This window comes from Phycodurus eques, chromosome 17 (genome assembly GCF_024500275.1).
Source record: "Phycodurus eques isolate BA_2022a chromosome 17, UOR_Pequ_1.1, whole genome shotgun sequence".
NCBI classification, from domain to species: domain Eukaryota; kingdom Metazoa; phylum Chordata; class Actinopteri; order Syngnathiformes; family Syngnathidae; genus Phycodurus; species Phycodurus eques.
In genome coordinates, this window is record NC_084541.1 from 3,925,040 (window position 1) to 3,941,976 (window position 16,937).

The 16,937-nt window shown below is 41.1% G+C and overlaps 1 protein-coding gene across 1 annotated transcript; it reads left to right on the forward strand.

Moving 5' to 3' along the window:
- Positions 1–4,144: 4,144 nt before the first annotated feature.
- On the forward strand, positions 4,145–16,133 carry LOC133416352 (putative transcription factor Ovo-like 1). The gene is made up of 3 exons (XM_061703201.1): positions 4,145–4,201; positions 4,317–4,506; positions 15,525–16,133. Exons 1-3 carry the CDS (start codon positions 4,145–4,147, stop codon positions 15,836–15,838), a joined length of 561 nt encoding a protein of 186 aa, XP_061559185.1. The 3' UTR covers positions 15,839–16,133.
- Positions 16,134–16,937: the final 804 nt, after the last annotated feature.

Here is a 16,937-nt window from a genome sequence, read left to right on the forward strand (position 1 = left end):
GTCACCGTGCCGCCCATAATAAATAGTGACAATACATAATAAAATTGAAAAATGCAATTACATGAACCCTCCTTAACATTTCTGCCTGCTCCCTCAAGTATCTATTAAATTTAGGTACTTAAAGCATTTTTTAGTTTTGTGCTCAATTTTGTATTATTGTTATTCGAGTGGTCCAGTTCATCGGATTTGTGCATGGGTTGACGCCACAGTGGATGGAGGAGCGAAGCTTGCAATGCAGTTGGTAGAAGATAGTGTGTGTACAGGAATATAAATTAGTTCAGCTGTGTGCTTTAATGGCAAATGAGTAATGAGACACAAGTAACAGTGCTCTGTTATCAATAGCCACTATCTGCGATACCCGAGTGTGTTATTAGAGTGAAAGTGAAAGATGTAGCAATCGCTAAATTAGCGTCAGAATAAATAACAGAATAAAATTTAAAAATATGCTGCTACATGATGCCCCATTAACATTTCCCCTGGGCCCCCGCAGATAATTTTTATTTTATTTTAACATACATTAAGAAATCACAGAAAAACATTTCTTTACACCACTCAAGTACATGTTGATGTAAAATTTTAAGATTAAAATTAAATCTGCCTCATTTCTTTGCTTTTTGGCCTCCAAATTAATCCAGATCCATTTCCACCTGCACCTGATGCCTGCTTCAAGCTGTGCCTCATGAATAGCATCCCCTTCTTTAAGCACTCTCATTCTGGAAAAGAATTGACTAAAATCATTGTCGTTTCACTTCATATTTCACTGTTACCAACTTTAAAGGCTAATCCCAAATGCATCCTCCAGGCAAATATGAGGTACAGTATTTTTCCATTTTTATTGGCCATTTCTGAATTTGAAGTAAATTAATTCTGTGTTGTGACATAATCCCTAACATCGCTCAGTCGCTTAATACATTTAACATTAACATCTGTAAACTAATTGGACAATTGTAGGCGCGTTTCCTAATTAATACAAGATAGACGAGCAGATCAACTCTGGTCGCCGATGTTACGTGTGCTTCATGGTTCCGCTGGGACCATAACCAGAGCCACGACCCACAGCACCTGAACGAGAAAATACAAAAGACCAGTGCAACAAATACGACACTGGCTGATCTGATGAGAAAAGATGTTGCTTAATCGTAGAAGTAGCAATAGAGGATGTCCGCTCTAGAGGTGGGTAGAGTGGCCAAATATTGTACTCAAGTAAGAGTACTGTTACTTGACAATAATGTAACTCAAGGAGAAGTAAAAAGTAGTCCTCCAAAAAAAGACTTAAATAAGAGTAAAAAGTACACAGTGAAATAATTACTCAAGTACTGAGTAAATAGCACAAACAATAAAAAAAAACAAAAAAAAAAAAACACTTGAAATTTACTGCACGGTGTTTTCTCCAGTTATAAGTGAGATGAAATATCCACGTTTGGCAGACAGTGGCAGACAAATACTACAATACATGCAAGCTGTTGTTTTTGTTCATCTAAATGTAAACAAGAGGAGCGTGCCGTTGCCTTCATGGTAACGACGACCTTCCAAAAATGGTGGCCATTTAGGCACGACGATCAGCCTTATCTATTGTTAATACCTATTCCCGGGAAGCCCAATAGAAGACGTTGTGTGAGGTCATGTGACTTTCTTTTATCGTTTGATTGGTGAACAAGACTTAAACGTTGCTAGCGCTTAAATTAGATGGCGCAAACAGCGCCTAATGCGGAAGTCGAGGTTGTAGTCTCACGTACAAAAAATAAGTTGAAAAATAAGCAATAATTGATAACAAAAAGCAGCGAGCGACATTTAGATCATTGTAACGGAGTAAAAGTACAGTTACCACTAGCTGCCAGCGTTCAAGGAGTACGAAACAGCCTATGACGACAGCGACGGCTTATTTTGAGTTAAAAAACGGCGAATTTCGCCAAAAGGCGAATGATTTGCATTTATGAAAAATCCTTCTCTTGGTTTACAAAGCTTTACATCGCCTTCCACCACAGTACATAACTGACTTGCTCATAAATTACACTCCACCAAGAACTCTCAAATCTAGTAACAACTGCAGTCTAATCATTCCTCCCAGTAACACTAGGAAAGGGGAGGCAGCTTCCAGATGTGTGCATCAATGTCCCACACATCTGGAACAACCTGCCCAAGACAGTTAAACTGGCAACATCAGTGACCACTTTCAAAAACAAATTAAAACGTACCTCTTCGCAACTACTTTGGAGTAATTTATAATTTATATGTGTGTGTGCGTGCGTGTGTTGAGCATGTATGTAGGAAAATGTGTATGTGTTACCTGCGAATGGCTGGCAACCAGTTCAGGGTGTACCCCGCCACGACCGAAGATAGCTGGATTAGGATCCAGCACGCCCGCGACCCTAGTGAGGATAAGCGGTACGGAAAATGGATGGATGGATGCTGTATGTGTTACTGCATTGAGTTGGATGTGTTTTCCTATTTCAATTTGAAAAGCTCTGAACTTTTTTGTCTGCACCATTACTACTTGTATTAAAATGTTTTAACCATTTTAAAGCACATTGGAGTTGCCTTGTGCATGAAATGTGCTTTATAGATGGATGGATGGATGGATGGATGGATGGATAGATAGATAGATAGATAGATAGATAGATAGATAGATAGATAGATAGATAGATAGATAGATAGATAGATAGATAGATAGATAGATAGATAGATAGATAGATAGATAGATAGATAGATAGATAGATAGATAGATAGATAGATAGATAGATAGATAGATAGAGCAAAAAACAATAACAGCATCTACATTCAGCTTTTCAAGTATTTGAAATACAACAGTGTTGAGGTCCAACAGAGGTTAACGTGTCATGACGATAGATGTTTACAAGAGTAAACCACTTACATTTTGAGTAGTTTAGCTCCTCCATGGACTTTGTGTCACAGTGGAGTGCAAAGAATTATGGGGTATGTCTAGCTATGAAGGATGGTCCAGATGGACACTTCAATTAAGGAGGAGGACACATCTGTCAGCCAGATTTGAAAGAGCCTTTGAGCTTCATCAAATTAGAACGGCCTTTGTACGACGCAGTGACGTCACTCCCCTTTAAATGCAGGCTCCAAAGGGTGCAGACCCCGAATTGAGACACGGCAAGCATAAGCCACGGAAGGTGTTCTTCAGAACATACATACTGACATGTACTGCAAACATTACAGGGGGCGCCACTAATAGGAAAACAATTACTTCCAAAATGCAGCAAATTTTAAATTTGTTTTTGTAAATTGCTTGTGTACATCTTAAAATCCAATGTTTACAACAGAAATTCCAAAAATTTAATAAATGGATTTAACTCGCTGTTAAGATTGTGTTAGTGCCGTTTTTCTGGGACTAGGGTTTGGTTAGGAACAAAAATTTGCATGCCAAGGGCCACTTGAATGCAAAGTTTCCCGGATTCACCGTATCTGACATGCAAATCATGTAGAGGACCAGTTGGCATATGCATAGAGTGAACACAGGTGCACTCCAGTCAAAATAACAAGCGTCGATGACCACTCCACGGAGCTTTCAACATTCCCAGAGAGTGTTATTAAAATGAGAACTGTGATTTCTTTGGGATAGTGTACAGGTTGATTTAAGGTTTGGTGTGGAGGGAAGATAAAGAGTTATCTGTAACAGCTCAATCGTAGAAACTTCTCATTTGAGTGGGAGTGCTGAAGATTGAGGATCTAAAAATCTTTCAGCATGCCTCGGTCTTTCCTTGTGAAAAAGAAACATGGAGTTTTTCGAACATGCCAATGGAAAAACTCAGAGCAGACTGAGTGGGGAGAAAATAATTCAGATGGTAAGATTTTCATGTCTTAAAGAAGTCAAACATACGGAGCAGTCCATCACCATATTGTGTCATATACGGAGATAAAATGGTGTAATCCTACCCTTTCAGATCTATTATACACTTAACTATGTTTGTGGTGTTGAATAATGACATAATTCTTGATTTCACCCCCTGTAGTGAGTAAGGACCAGCGACCATGGAGTTTTGATGCTCAAGAGTGTGCCACAATGCCTCAGCCACAATCTACTTTAGAATGGAGGACAGCAATTCAAATTAAATTGCCAACGCCTTTGTCAGACTCCAGAGGAATAATTGCTGACCAAATGCATGACCGAGCCACAAAGATGCTTCAGTGCCCCTTCGATGATCCCACTACACCGGCGCTAGTCGGGAAAGAAAAGGTAAGGTCATGATTTTCTCATGAAATATTGTGAATATCAACACTGCTGCAAGAAAATAATAAATACTAAAAATCACTGTATTGTATTAATGAAGAGCTTTGTTTCATTCTACCAGCCTCAACCCCACAATTTTCCTGGTTCTGGTAGCTTTGTGTGCTCAATGTGCTACAAGATGTTCCCCCTGCAACGCATACTGATTCGCCACATGAAGTGTCATAGCTTGGTAAAGAGACATCCTTGTCGATTTTGTGGCAAAGGATTTAATGATACTTTTGACCTAAAGAGACATATGCGAACACACACAGGTGAGGAATGAGCATCTGTACTTTAATGCATACAAAACTGTTTGCATCACTTTAGCGCATACAATTGGTTACAGTAATCCCTCACTATATCGCGGTTTATTTATTGCGGATTCAGTGCATCGCAGATGTTTTTTTTTTTTTTTTAAAGGTCAGCAAAGTACTTACCTGCACATGACTAACACAGTCATCTTCGTGGGCTTATTGATTTAAATTCGTCAAAAATGAGTCACAGAAGGTCAATTGGGCTTTTGTTCTTAGCAGAAAAAGAAAACTTAGTATCTTACCAGTTTAAATCACAAGTCACAGTCAGGTTTTTAAAATAAATTCACAAATACCAACCTTTGCCCGACAAATAGCGAATGCACACACTCATAACAATATCAACAAGAACAAATTCCAGTAAAGAGCAATGTTTAGTTATATTTTCTACAATTACAGAACTGTAGTTTAAAACATTACCTCGATGAATTATGGGTACCTATAATGCTTTTCGGTGAATATATTGCCAGGACTGTGAGTGTGAGGAACGGTACAAATGGTTAACCCAAGAAATCACCTGTTCACATGATGTCCGCATGGACTTTTGTTCACAACATTTAAGCAGGGCATGCCCCATAGGTGTGTGCTCTTGTTGTGTGTATGTGTGTGTGTCTCTGTGTGTGTGTGTGTTGTGTGTGTGTGATAACCTAAAGTTTACAAATAAAATACCTGCACCTCCCTCCAAAGGGCAGTTTCACAAACTGGCATTGAAATGCATATATGAAACAAATATTTATTTAGTAATTTTTAAAAACAATTGGTCATTATGTCACAGATTTCATGTACTGCGGTTTCTGAAATGTAACCCCAGCGATAAACGAGGGTTTACTGTACTTAATATTAACAAACTGCATTGTATGTCTATGAATATTCTCCAGGTCTTTTTATTCTCAAGGTATTGAATCAATCGTAACTGGACTGTTCTGATTGGAAATTGTCTGGATAGGACAGCTCTAGCCTTGCTAGTCGTGGCGTCACAATACCAAAATTTTGACTTTGATACCATACCTGCATAAAGTAACTCGATACCGATACTGAAACGATACCATGGCAAAAATCTAAAACATCAGTAAGAGCAGTGGAATTACACCTACGCACAATTTAGAGTCTTCAATTAACCTACCATCAGTGTTGCCATAGTTACCTTGAAAAAGTAACATAGTTACTTTACCGATTACTTGTGCTTAAAAGTAACTTACTTACTTTACTGATTACTTGATTTCAAAAGTAACTAAGTTAAAAAAAATACACTTGTTAGTTACTTTCAGCAGTACTTCTCTACAGTACAAAACAATATAGCATTAGCTCAACTGTATCCATTACTTGGTAATGTACGCCACACAAGTTACAGAATGATGTCATCAACATGAACAATAACTTATATATTAGTGTAGTTGAAGCCACACTCAAGAAGCAACTTCGTGCAGACTTGACATGCCAACACAATACATACGTAAACAAGCACACAATCTCACTGCACTTCTCTAAAGACTCTGAAATAATAGATGCTGATTGTGGTCTATGAAGGCAACTGTGTGTACGTAAACGTGAACGTGAGTGACGCACACATACGCACTTAACACTTAATATGTGACGTCAGCCGTGCAGCGCGTTCAACCAGCTCACAGTCCGAACTCCAGATGAAGTTGAAAGTTCTCACTTTTAATTGTAAATATGAATTAAGCTAAGGATTGTAAATCCTTAAGTGAGTCAGTCCTTAACCTCCATGACCGATTTATGACCGCACACTTCGGTTGGGAATAATTAACCCACAATGCATTGCGCGCTTAACACGCCAGTAAAATTGGATTCTTAATCTGTAAATAAAAAAGTAAGTATCAAATACACTTTTTACTAAGGAAAATAACAAAAATAGTGTGGCACCAGTGAAATCCTTCCATCCATTTTCTGAGCCGCTTATCCTCACAAGGTCTGAAGCCTATCCCAGCTATCATCGGGCAGGAGACGGGGTACACCCTGAACTGGTTGCCAGCCAATCGCGGGCAGTGAAATCATGCATTTCTTTGCACGTTTATGGTACTGCGCCGCCCCTGTGCATTGTGTAATAAACAATCACTTCCCAAATCGCTTATATTCATTTGCCGGAGAAAAAAAAAGGAGTGGTCTCGGAAGTGGTGGGCAAGTGAAGACTCATGAAGCACTGAGGCTTCCTAACAATTGTGCCGAAAAAGATTCAAAGCTTCAAGGCTTCAGTGACAGTGACATCTGGTGGACAACTGAAGCCATAGCAACCTCTAAAGAGCACGACTGAAGCACTGGCACTGTTTCTTTCCCATGACAGCAATAAAAGTTCAGAAAGGTCTGTATGGTCATTCAAGCGTTTTATTCATTCATACCAAATAATGATTATATCATCATTACAATAAAATATGCAGATGTTCTCCCCCATACTCTAAAACACATTCCAGTTTAACCCAAAGAATAAATGAAACTCCATGAGCCAATGACACACACTGAAAGACTATAAGCCAATGAAATTTTTTGAAACATTTGAAGGAATGAAGCGCGAAGCGAAACAGCAATGATGTTCGAAGCTTCGAACGTCATCGCACACGTGACACTGCTGTTTTGATACAAGCTCCGACAAGGTGTTTCGAATCACTCCCCTTCAGGAAGAATGACACAGGCTCCAAAGCCTCGGTATCATTTGCTCATCACTAGGTCTTGGTTAATTGCTTCTGCACAGTTGGAGTGCTCTTTGTTCTAATTACCAGCTACACATTCATATTTGGTAAGAGACATTGATGATGCAAAAGTAACTGCTTTTGGTTTGAATAAGTAACTATAGTCTGATTACTTTCCTAGGAAAAGTAACGCGTTACTATCCTCGTTACTCAAAATGGCGGTATTTTGGAGTAACGCATTACTGGCATCACTGCCTACCATGCATGTTTTTGTAATGTGGGAGGAACTACCTGGAGAAAACCCACACAGGCACGGGGAGAACATGCAAACTCAACACAGGAAGTTTCAGATTTCAACCCGGGACCTCAGAACTGTGAGGCGGATTTGTTAAACGTGTCTGTGCTGCCGACGTTTGAGCTTTTATTCAATATTCTTGATATACAGCTTGAGGTCCATGTACAACTGCCTTGACCTACTGTATTATATGATATTTCTGTCACGAATGGAGAGAAGCTGGACCCAAGAGCAGGCGGAGGCAGATAGGTGATGATGAACAGTTTATTAGAGAAAGTAATGGAAGTGGTCCTTGAGGCAGTGGAGGAAGGGACAGTTACGAATCATAAACAGTAAAAGAGAGGGTCCATATAAATGCACGTTGAATACTTTTACTGTTCAACTTTCAGAAGGCCCAGCACACTCCTATGCCTGCACCAACACATTTCCAAGAATGCTAACAGACTAAAGTAGAGAACATTACAACATGCAACAATGAGCTATTGCAACTACAACTCTCATTGGAGCAGTTTGCAGCAGAATGTGAAGCGGCTGGGATGAGAATCAGCACCTCCAAATCTGAGACCATTGTCCTCAGTCGGAAAAGGGTGGCATGCCCTCTCCAGGTCGGGGATGAGATCCTGCCCCAAGTGGAGGAGTTCAAGTATCTTGGGGTCTTGTTCACGAGTGAGGGAAGAATGGAATGGGAGATCGACAGGCGGATCGGTGCAGCGTCTGCAGTAATGCAGACTTTGTATCGGTCCGTTGTGGTAAAGAAGGAGCTAAGCCGAAAGACGAAGCTCTCAATTTACCGGTCGATCTTCATTCCTATCCTCACCTATGTTCATGAGCTGTGGGTCGTGACCGAAAGAACAAGATCCCGGATACAAGCGGCCGAAATGAGTTTCCTCCGCAGGGTGTCTGGGCTCTCCCTTAGAGATAGGGTGAGAAGCTCGGTCATCCGGGAGGATCTCAGAGTAGAGCCGCTGCTCCTTCACATCGTGAGGAGCCAGATGAGGTGGCTGGGCATCTGATTCGGATGCCTCCCGGACGCCTCCCTGGTGAGGTGTTCCGGGCACGTCCCACCGGGAGGAGACTGCGGGGACGACCCAGGACACGCTGGAGAGACTACGTCCTTCGGCTGGCCTGGGAACGCCTCGGGATCCCCCCGGAAGAGCTGGATGAAGTGGCTGGGAAGAGGGAAGTCTGGGCATCCTTGCTAAAGCTACTGCCCCTGCGACCCGACCTGGATAAGCGGTAGAAAATGGATGGATGGAATCAGCGATTGTCAAGCAATAACAAGACCTCTGTCGCTGGTTAGCTTGCAATTTTAATAAACAATTCGGCAAAGCAAGAATATACCCATGTGGCCATGACACTCTCTCAGTCACTTTCTACCAACAACGAACTTACCTTGCCTGCTCCCCAAAATAAAGAAATCTTCAAGCAAGAAAGATGTCATACTTCCTTGACATCGACCACCTCTCTCTTCAGTGTTCAAAAGCCTTGAAGAACCTTTTAATGTCTCAGAAAGGGAGTGCAAATTCAAATTTTTCTTGACATAGACTACCTCTCACTTCTGTGTTCAAAAGCCTTGAAGAACCCTTCTAATGTCACAGAATTCCCCTTTTTCTTGGGGGTAGGAATGTCGCCCTCTGCAGCTGCACATAGTGCATATAGCAATTCCTGGATGTTCCTGTACTGTCAACTTTTCTTTGTGTACTGTAGTGCCAATTCACAACTGTACTGTACGCTACTGTACTTAGTTATCTCTAAATGCAAGTAATAATTTTGTTGTAAATGTGATCTAATTGACAGAATAATGTTATTAATGGCTATGTATGATCACCTCAGAAATGAAGAAATTATGCATTCAATTATGAGTAATGACACAACATAATTTTAAATTCTAGCTATTAAATACAAAATAACTACAATAAAATAAAGTCATTGTTGGACCATTTCAAACATTTGTGTTTTACACACACATTTGTAACATGCTTTGCTATTGTAGAACTCAAATACAAGTGTGCTGTTGCACCCTACCTAATGAGATGATACTATATATGGTCATTTTCAAATAATTTGATCATCCATCCATCAATCCATCCATTTTCTTCCGCTTATCCGAGGTCGGGTCGCAAGGGCAGTAGCTCAAGCAGGGATGCCGAGACTTCCCTCTCCCCAATCACTTCGTCCAACTCTTCTGGGGGGATCCCGAGGCATTCCCAGGCCAGCCGAGAGACATAGTCTCTCCAGCGTGTCCTGGGTCTCCTCCCATTGGGACATGTCTGGAACACCTCACCGGGGAGGCGTCCAGGGGGCATCATAACCAGAGGCCCGAGCCACCCCATCTGGCTCCTCTCAATGTGGAGGAGCAGTGGCTCGACTCTGAGCCCCTCCCAGATGACCGAGCTTCTCACCCTATCTTAAAGGGAGAGCCCGGAAACCCTGCGGGGGAAGCTCATTTCGGCTGCTTGTGTCCGCGATCTTGTTCTTTCGGTCATAACTCGTGACAGTCAGTGAGGGTAGGACACCATTACCTGAATCTGAGAGTCGACTTCCCGATGGACATTCCTCTCCAGAATCCCTGAATAGATCTTATCAGGGAGGCAGAGGAGTGTGATCGCCCAATAGTTGGAACACCCCTTTCTTAAAAAGAGGGACCACCACCCCAGTCTGCCAATCCAAAGGCACTTTCCTGGATGTCGACGTGATCTTGCAGAGGCATGTCAACCAGGACAGCCCCACAACATCCGCAACCTTCAGAAATCATCCACCCCCGGGGCCCTGCCACCGAGGAGCTTTTTAACCATCTCAGTGGCCTCAACCCCAGAGATAGAACCCGCCTCAGAGTCCCCAGATTCTGCGTCCTCATTGGAAGGCATGTCGGTGGAATTGAGGAAGTCTTCGAAGTATTCAGTCCACCGTTTCACGTCCCGAATTGAGGGTAAAGAAGCCCCCCCCCCTTCCCCACCATATACAGTGTTGATGGTACACTTCTTCCCTCTCCTGAGATGCTGGATGGTGGACCAGAATTTCCTTGAAGGCATCCGGAAGTTGTTCTCCATGGCCCCACCAAAGTCCTCCACAAGTTTTTACCTCAGCGACCACCAAAACCACGTTCCACTTTTCCAGCCGGTACCAATAAGCTGCTGCTGTAGTCTCAGAGGACAAAAAGGCCCGATAAGACTAATTTCTTTATCTTGACGGCATCCCTTACCGCAAGTGTCCACTAACGGGTTTAGGGTATTACCGCCATGACAGGCACCCATCACCTTACACCACAGCCGCCTCAACAATGGAGGCGCAGAACATGATCCACTCAGATTCAATGTCCCCCAGCTCTCCCGGGACATGGGTCAAGTTCTTCCGGAGGTGGGAGTTGTTTCTCCCAATCACGCCCCTCAAGGTCTCACTGTCATTGCCCACCTGAGCATTCATCCCTGCAGAACAAGGGAATCCCCAGCAAAGCTCTCTCCAGCTTCCCCTCCAAGGAGTCCAAAAAGGCTGGGTAGTCTCAACTGCTGTTTGGTGTATAGGCACAAACAACAGTCAGGACCTGTCCCCCTACCCGAAGGCGGGGGGAGGCTATCCTCTCGTCCACCACGGTAAACACCAATGTACAAGCACCGAGCCGAGGGGCAATACGGGCTGTGACCATGGATGCAGGCCAGGCCACCAGGCGCTCGCTCATATTGCTTGATATGCGCACGTTGGATCACTGGTTAGAACGTCTGCCTCACAGTTCTGAGGACCGGGGTTCAAGTCCCGGCCCCGCCTGTGCGGAGTTTGCATGTTCTCCCCGTGCCTGCGTGGGTTTTCGCCGGGCACGCCGGTTTTCTCCTAAATCCCAAAAACATGCATGGGAGGTTAATTGAAGTCTCTGAATTGCCCATAGGTGTCAATGTGTGTGCGAATGGTTGTTTGTTTATGTGTGCCCTGCGATTGGCTGGCAACCAGTTCAGGGTGTACCCTGCCTCCTGCCCGAAGATAGCCGGGATAGGCTCCAGCACTCCCACGACCCTTGTGAGGATAAGTGGCTCAGAAAATGGATGGATGGATGCTTAATATGCCTTTTCCATGAAAACTAGCACAAATGCATAGGCCTGTCATGATAATAATTTTTCAAAGACGATATATTTTCCCACGATAAACAATAATATTGTTTTTGAATGCCTCTGAAACAAGGTTATTATCGTAAATGAAAACAAAAAAAAACTAAAACTAAAAGTCAAAAAACATTTTCTTAACAGAAATAGACAACATTAACTAAAATGAAATGTTACATTTGCAAAACTGACTAAAAGTAACTATAATCATAACAAAAATATCCTTCGTTTTTGTCTTTGTCAATTAGTTTCATCCATGAGCTTTCGGCGTTGATTTTAAATGTATTTATTTCTGATCAATACATAAATACAGCGGAAGGAAGGTTAAACAGTCCTTTGGAAATTGTAGTTCACTTACTATGTCGCCAAGAAGTGACACCATTTGGTAGAGCCGTCATGTTACGTCCAAGCTGTTTTTGTTGCTCTATGTTGCTGTCTGAAACGGCTAAGACAACTATCAACTTAGCTAGGGCCTTCACGGAACCTGTACGTTTGTCTTTTGGCGAAAATTCTGAGAAACGGACAACTGCAGTGTCTCAAAATGCCGCTGTTTCCAGCTACGAAAGACAGATGTGATGCCAAAACAAGGAGTTTGTCTCGTTGACACAGCAGGTGATTGAACTACTGCCAACAACCCTTCAGCAACAGCAGGAAAACTTGAAAAGCTTTGTCACAATAATCATGAACTCAACAACAACAACAACATACAGACTGGATGCACTTTCACTGGAGATACAGCAAGTAAAAGCAAGCTTACTTTCTATCTGCCTATCTGTCAAAACATATTTTTAAAAAGGGCATACTACAGCATTTGTCTCATGAATGGTTGTACTGTACAATGTGATGCATCTCATCTAACCTTAGAAGCTTTATAAGCACTGCTCTTATTGCACATCAAATTATGTGGACTGGTATACAGTACCTGTATTTGATTTGTGAATGGTTGTTCATCATTTATAAAGTTTTTTTTTAATGGTCATTTTTTTTGTTTTTATTACACAATACTTATTGTGATCTTTTTTTTTTTAAATCTCACACTTGAAAAATACCCCCAATAAAAAAAACTAAAACTAATACTGAAACTTATAGAAACTAAGAAACTAAACTAAAACTAACTAAACTGAAACTAGAAACTAAACTAAAATGAAGCATTCAAAAAAATAAAACTAATAAAAACTAACAAAAACTCTAAACTAAAACTAAAATCTGAATTTGAAAAAGAAAAGTCAAAATGAAATAAAAACTAACTATGATGGAAAATCCAAAAGTATTATAACCCTGCTCTGAAATCATGAAAAATAAGGCCCACCCTTATTATTATTTATTATTTATTATTTATTTTATTCTACATTTTTGCTTTTAAATCAGTATTGTGGTTATTATTATTATTGTTGTTATTATTATAATTTTGTCACGATACGAAGGTATCAGTTGTGACTGGACCCAGAAGCAAGCAGAGGCTGAAAAGTTGGTGGTGAATGGTTTATTGAAAAAGAAATTGGGAATTGGACCTTCGAGGCGTAATGGCGGGTCGTCGAGACAGGGAGTGTGCGGCGGGCGGTGGAGTGAGCAGGTGGATGGCTTGGCGGCGTGGTGGAAGAGGTCGTCAAGGCGGCGAACAAGGAAGGACCACTGAGGACGAGGAAGAACATGGAAATCAGAATAATGCGAATAAAGCGAAGCTTACGTGCAAGTACTAGGCCGGTGTACCACGGGTGAACATTAATACTCTGGCGAGGGTTTCCAGGAACTGGCAGGTTTTTATGCAGTCAGAGATGATGACGGCTGATTGCAAACAGGTGCACGGCCAAGGTGGTGCTGATTACAGGGAAGGGAGAGAGAGAGGGGCGCAAAGCGCCACCCAAGCTCCAAAACAGTAACTACAAGGATCGCTCATGACAAAATTGTTAATGAAAATTCAGTTTCACCCGGGTGAAATATTCCTCTTGCCAAACTGATCATAAAAAATGTTTCGCCATGTATGCCGTCATTCAGAATAGAGCAAGGAAAATCTCTGTCTGCATATGCTTAATCTCGGTTTATGCCGTGCCGCTCCCGACAGAGCTTGTATGCAACTGAGATCTTGTTTTTTTCACTACTTATCTGTTGTTTTTATCAAGCGATTTTGTAAAATAAACATACAAAAACAACCCCAACTACTGTGCCAAATAGACGACGGACCTCCATCTTGATAAATGACGTGACGTTTACGATAAAATATGCATGTCACATGTCTACACCTGATCGGAATAGATCACATCACATGTAAACAGTTGACGAGAGATCAGCAATCGGAATGAGAATGACAAAAAAAGTGTCCATGTAAACCCGGCCACTTTGTGGTTGGTCCACTGAAGACGATCCCTTCACCTGTCAATCAAATATACGTTGACGTTCGCTGTTGTCAACTACTGGCTGAATAACACTGTCACTGAGGTTATGCTTACTTACAGTTAACATTCCAGTGTTTGTGTTAATTGGGAACTAACACACATAACAACTCTGAGAGGCGCTGAAATTTTAAACAATTGCGCTGCAGTGGAGCGAGCTGTTAAGTTCCTTAGCTCGCTAGCTCGTTAGCTCTCAGGTTAGCTCGCGAGCTAGTTCATTAATTCGTGGCCGGGCTAGTGAACACAACAAACAGTTAACCTTCCTTTAAGTTTCTCTGTTGTGTGAATCTATCCTCTGCACATGGAGCAAGGCTTTGGAGTATTGGATGGAGCCAACGCCGGCAAGAGTGTACTGGTCTGCTGCCGTTCCATGAACCCACTAGCGGCGCATGACACAGCCATCCAACTCTGTCGGCTCACTGTGTGTTGCGCATACTGCCTCACCACAACAATGACAATTTATCAAGTCCGGAAAAACTATTGTGTCCATTTTGTTTATCGAACGATAAGTCGATATAGTAATATCGTGACAGGCCTACAAATGTATCTTAGTGTCTTCAAAGTTCCTTTTTTTGGTTCTTTAACAAATGGTCCTTTTTGTCACTGAAACTGTCTTGACTGTTATTCTGGAGAAAGCCTTGTTGCAATACACCAGAGGGATCTGTGAGCTGGGATGCCAGGATGAGGCGGTCATTTTGCATTCACGCAATAGCATACAGCAAAATAAATGGTAGTATTTCTGATATATGAATGAATATGTATGAATTTGTGAGTGTCGGAACTATTACATGACTTTACCGTTATTACAATTATATAACGACAATAGTTTAATGGATATAATGAGTAGTTAGAATCATCTATGCACTCTGCAAACTGCAAACTGAAAGGCAACACACTCACAATTTTATGACGCTGTCTTTACCGTAATAAAAAGAAATGTATTTCAATGGGCCACCACATTTGCTCTGTCAATAAGGATTGCCTTTACTATGAATGCCTAAAATTTTAAATCATTAATAACTTTTTCAAAATAGGACTTTAAGCATGGCTGTTTCAGCATGGGAGGCATTTACACATATAAAGCCAAAGTGGCATATAAAAAAGCTAAATTATATATATATATTGTTTTTATTTTTTTTACAAAATACAAATGATATGAAAATGACCCATATTGAAATGCTCCCCATGGTGATAATATTTCCATGCATTGGAAAAAAACAGCAATTAAATAAAAAAAAATATATACATATAGTGAATCCAATGTACCCGAAACCTTTTAGCTGTGTATTTCTTATAGCTTTTGCCATTACACTCTTTTGTTTTTGTGAGTGACAGCCCCCCAAAGCGGCTCATATTTTAATAACTACTGATTTTTAGTTATAACTGCCTAAAGGAAATATAAAATGCAAACCTTTTTTGTACTGATTGTTAAAGGGTTAACCAGATTTGTTTGCAGAATTTGTCATTAATATAGTCATTCATTCATTTGTGCAACACAAAACACATTCTATACTAACATGAGCATGGAAATAAAAGATTCACTTCCCCTTGACTACAGGTATACGCCCCTACAAGTGTGAGCTTTGTGAGAAGGCATTCACACAACGCTGCTCTCTGGAGTCTCATATGAGGAAGATTCATGGCATTCACCAACAGTATGCTTACCGCCAGAGGCGTTCGAAGATCTTTGTGTGTGAAGAATGTGGTTACACAGCAAGTTGCCCAAATGAGTACTTTGTCCATTTAAGACAATGCCATCCCAGCAGTCCTGCTCTCCGCAGGTACTATCGCCATAAGCCACAAAGCAACAGCTATTTTGTATCTGAAAATGCTGAAGCCAGTCACTTGGTGTACCCTACATTTTACATGTAAGACCTCTTTTGTGTTTGTAGTAAGCTTACATGCTGATTTACAAATCCAAATAACGATTTTTACTTTGATTGCCATAGCTGAGTCCAATTACTATCTTGCGCATGCTCATATTCACATGCATATTTTATAATTTTTCTTTACCGTTTAAATTAATATTTAGTATACGATATGTTCTACACTTTCCAGTTTTTCTTATTTGTATTTAGCATTTTGTGAATTTGTACTACATGTAATTCATTTTATGAACCTTTGACTTCAGATTTTGTAAGAAATCCATTTGCCTGAGCTTAAACCTGATGGAGAAAAAATACTCTTTTGTGGTGTTTGTCATCATCCCCATATGTTGTTTTCAGTGGTAAATAGGGTGCTTTTGATTAAACATTTTAAAAGATCATCAAAATTCAAAGTGTACATGGCAAAAAAATGAAAAAGTGTCTATTTTGTTATGTTTTGGAATTGAGCACAAAAATTGTAAAATTGACAGATTGTTTTAGTTGAAACAGTATGTACTTAAGAGTTTGGCCTAATTTAATAATGTGAAACAGAAAATGGGCCACAGGAATGAATCTGATTTTAATATTTAATTGGTTGGGTTTACGTGACCTGGAAGTTTTAGTAATGAGCATAAGTTATGTTGGACCACCTGTAACCTTGGGCTTTGGAGTCAGAGGACATGATCGAGTCCCACCACGGACAAAATTAAACACCCGAGCAGAAAAATGTCTCGTAAATTTGACACATCACAGAAAAGTCTCTTCTTAACAAGCTGGACAATGAATGAATAGATCAAAAAATCTATATAAATAAACAGAATAAGAATAGAATATCCATCCATTTTCTGAGCCGCTTCTCCTCACTAGGGTCGCGGGCGTGCTGGAGCCTATCCCAGCTGTCATCGGGCAGGAGGCGGAGCACACCCTGAACTGGTTGCCAGCCAATCGCAGGGCACATACAAACAACCATTCGCACTCACAGTCATGTCTACGGGCAATTTAGAGTCTCCAATTAATGCATGTTTTTAGGATGTGGGAGGAAACCGGAGTGCCCGGAGAAAACCCACACAGGCACGGGGAGAACATGCAAACTCCACACGGGGGAT

What these genes read in the sequence shown, in the direction of transcription:
- LOC133416352 (XM_061703201.1), top strand. Translation starts at nt 4,145, where the DNA reads ATGCTTCAGTGCCCCTTCGATGATCCCACTACACCGGCGCTAGTCGGG. An exon ending in CGCTAGTCGGGAAAGAAAAG is followed by an intron (nt 4,202 to 4,316) that starts GTAAGGTCATGA and finishes TCATTCTACCAG; the next exon opens with CCTCAACCCCACAATTTTCC. An exon ending in ACATATGCGAACACACACAG is followed by an intron (nt 4,507 to 15,524) that starts GTGAGGAATGAG and finishes CCTTGACTACAG; the next exon opens with GTATACGCCCCTACAAGTGT.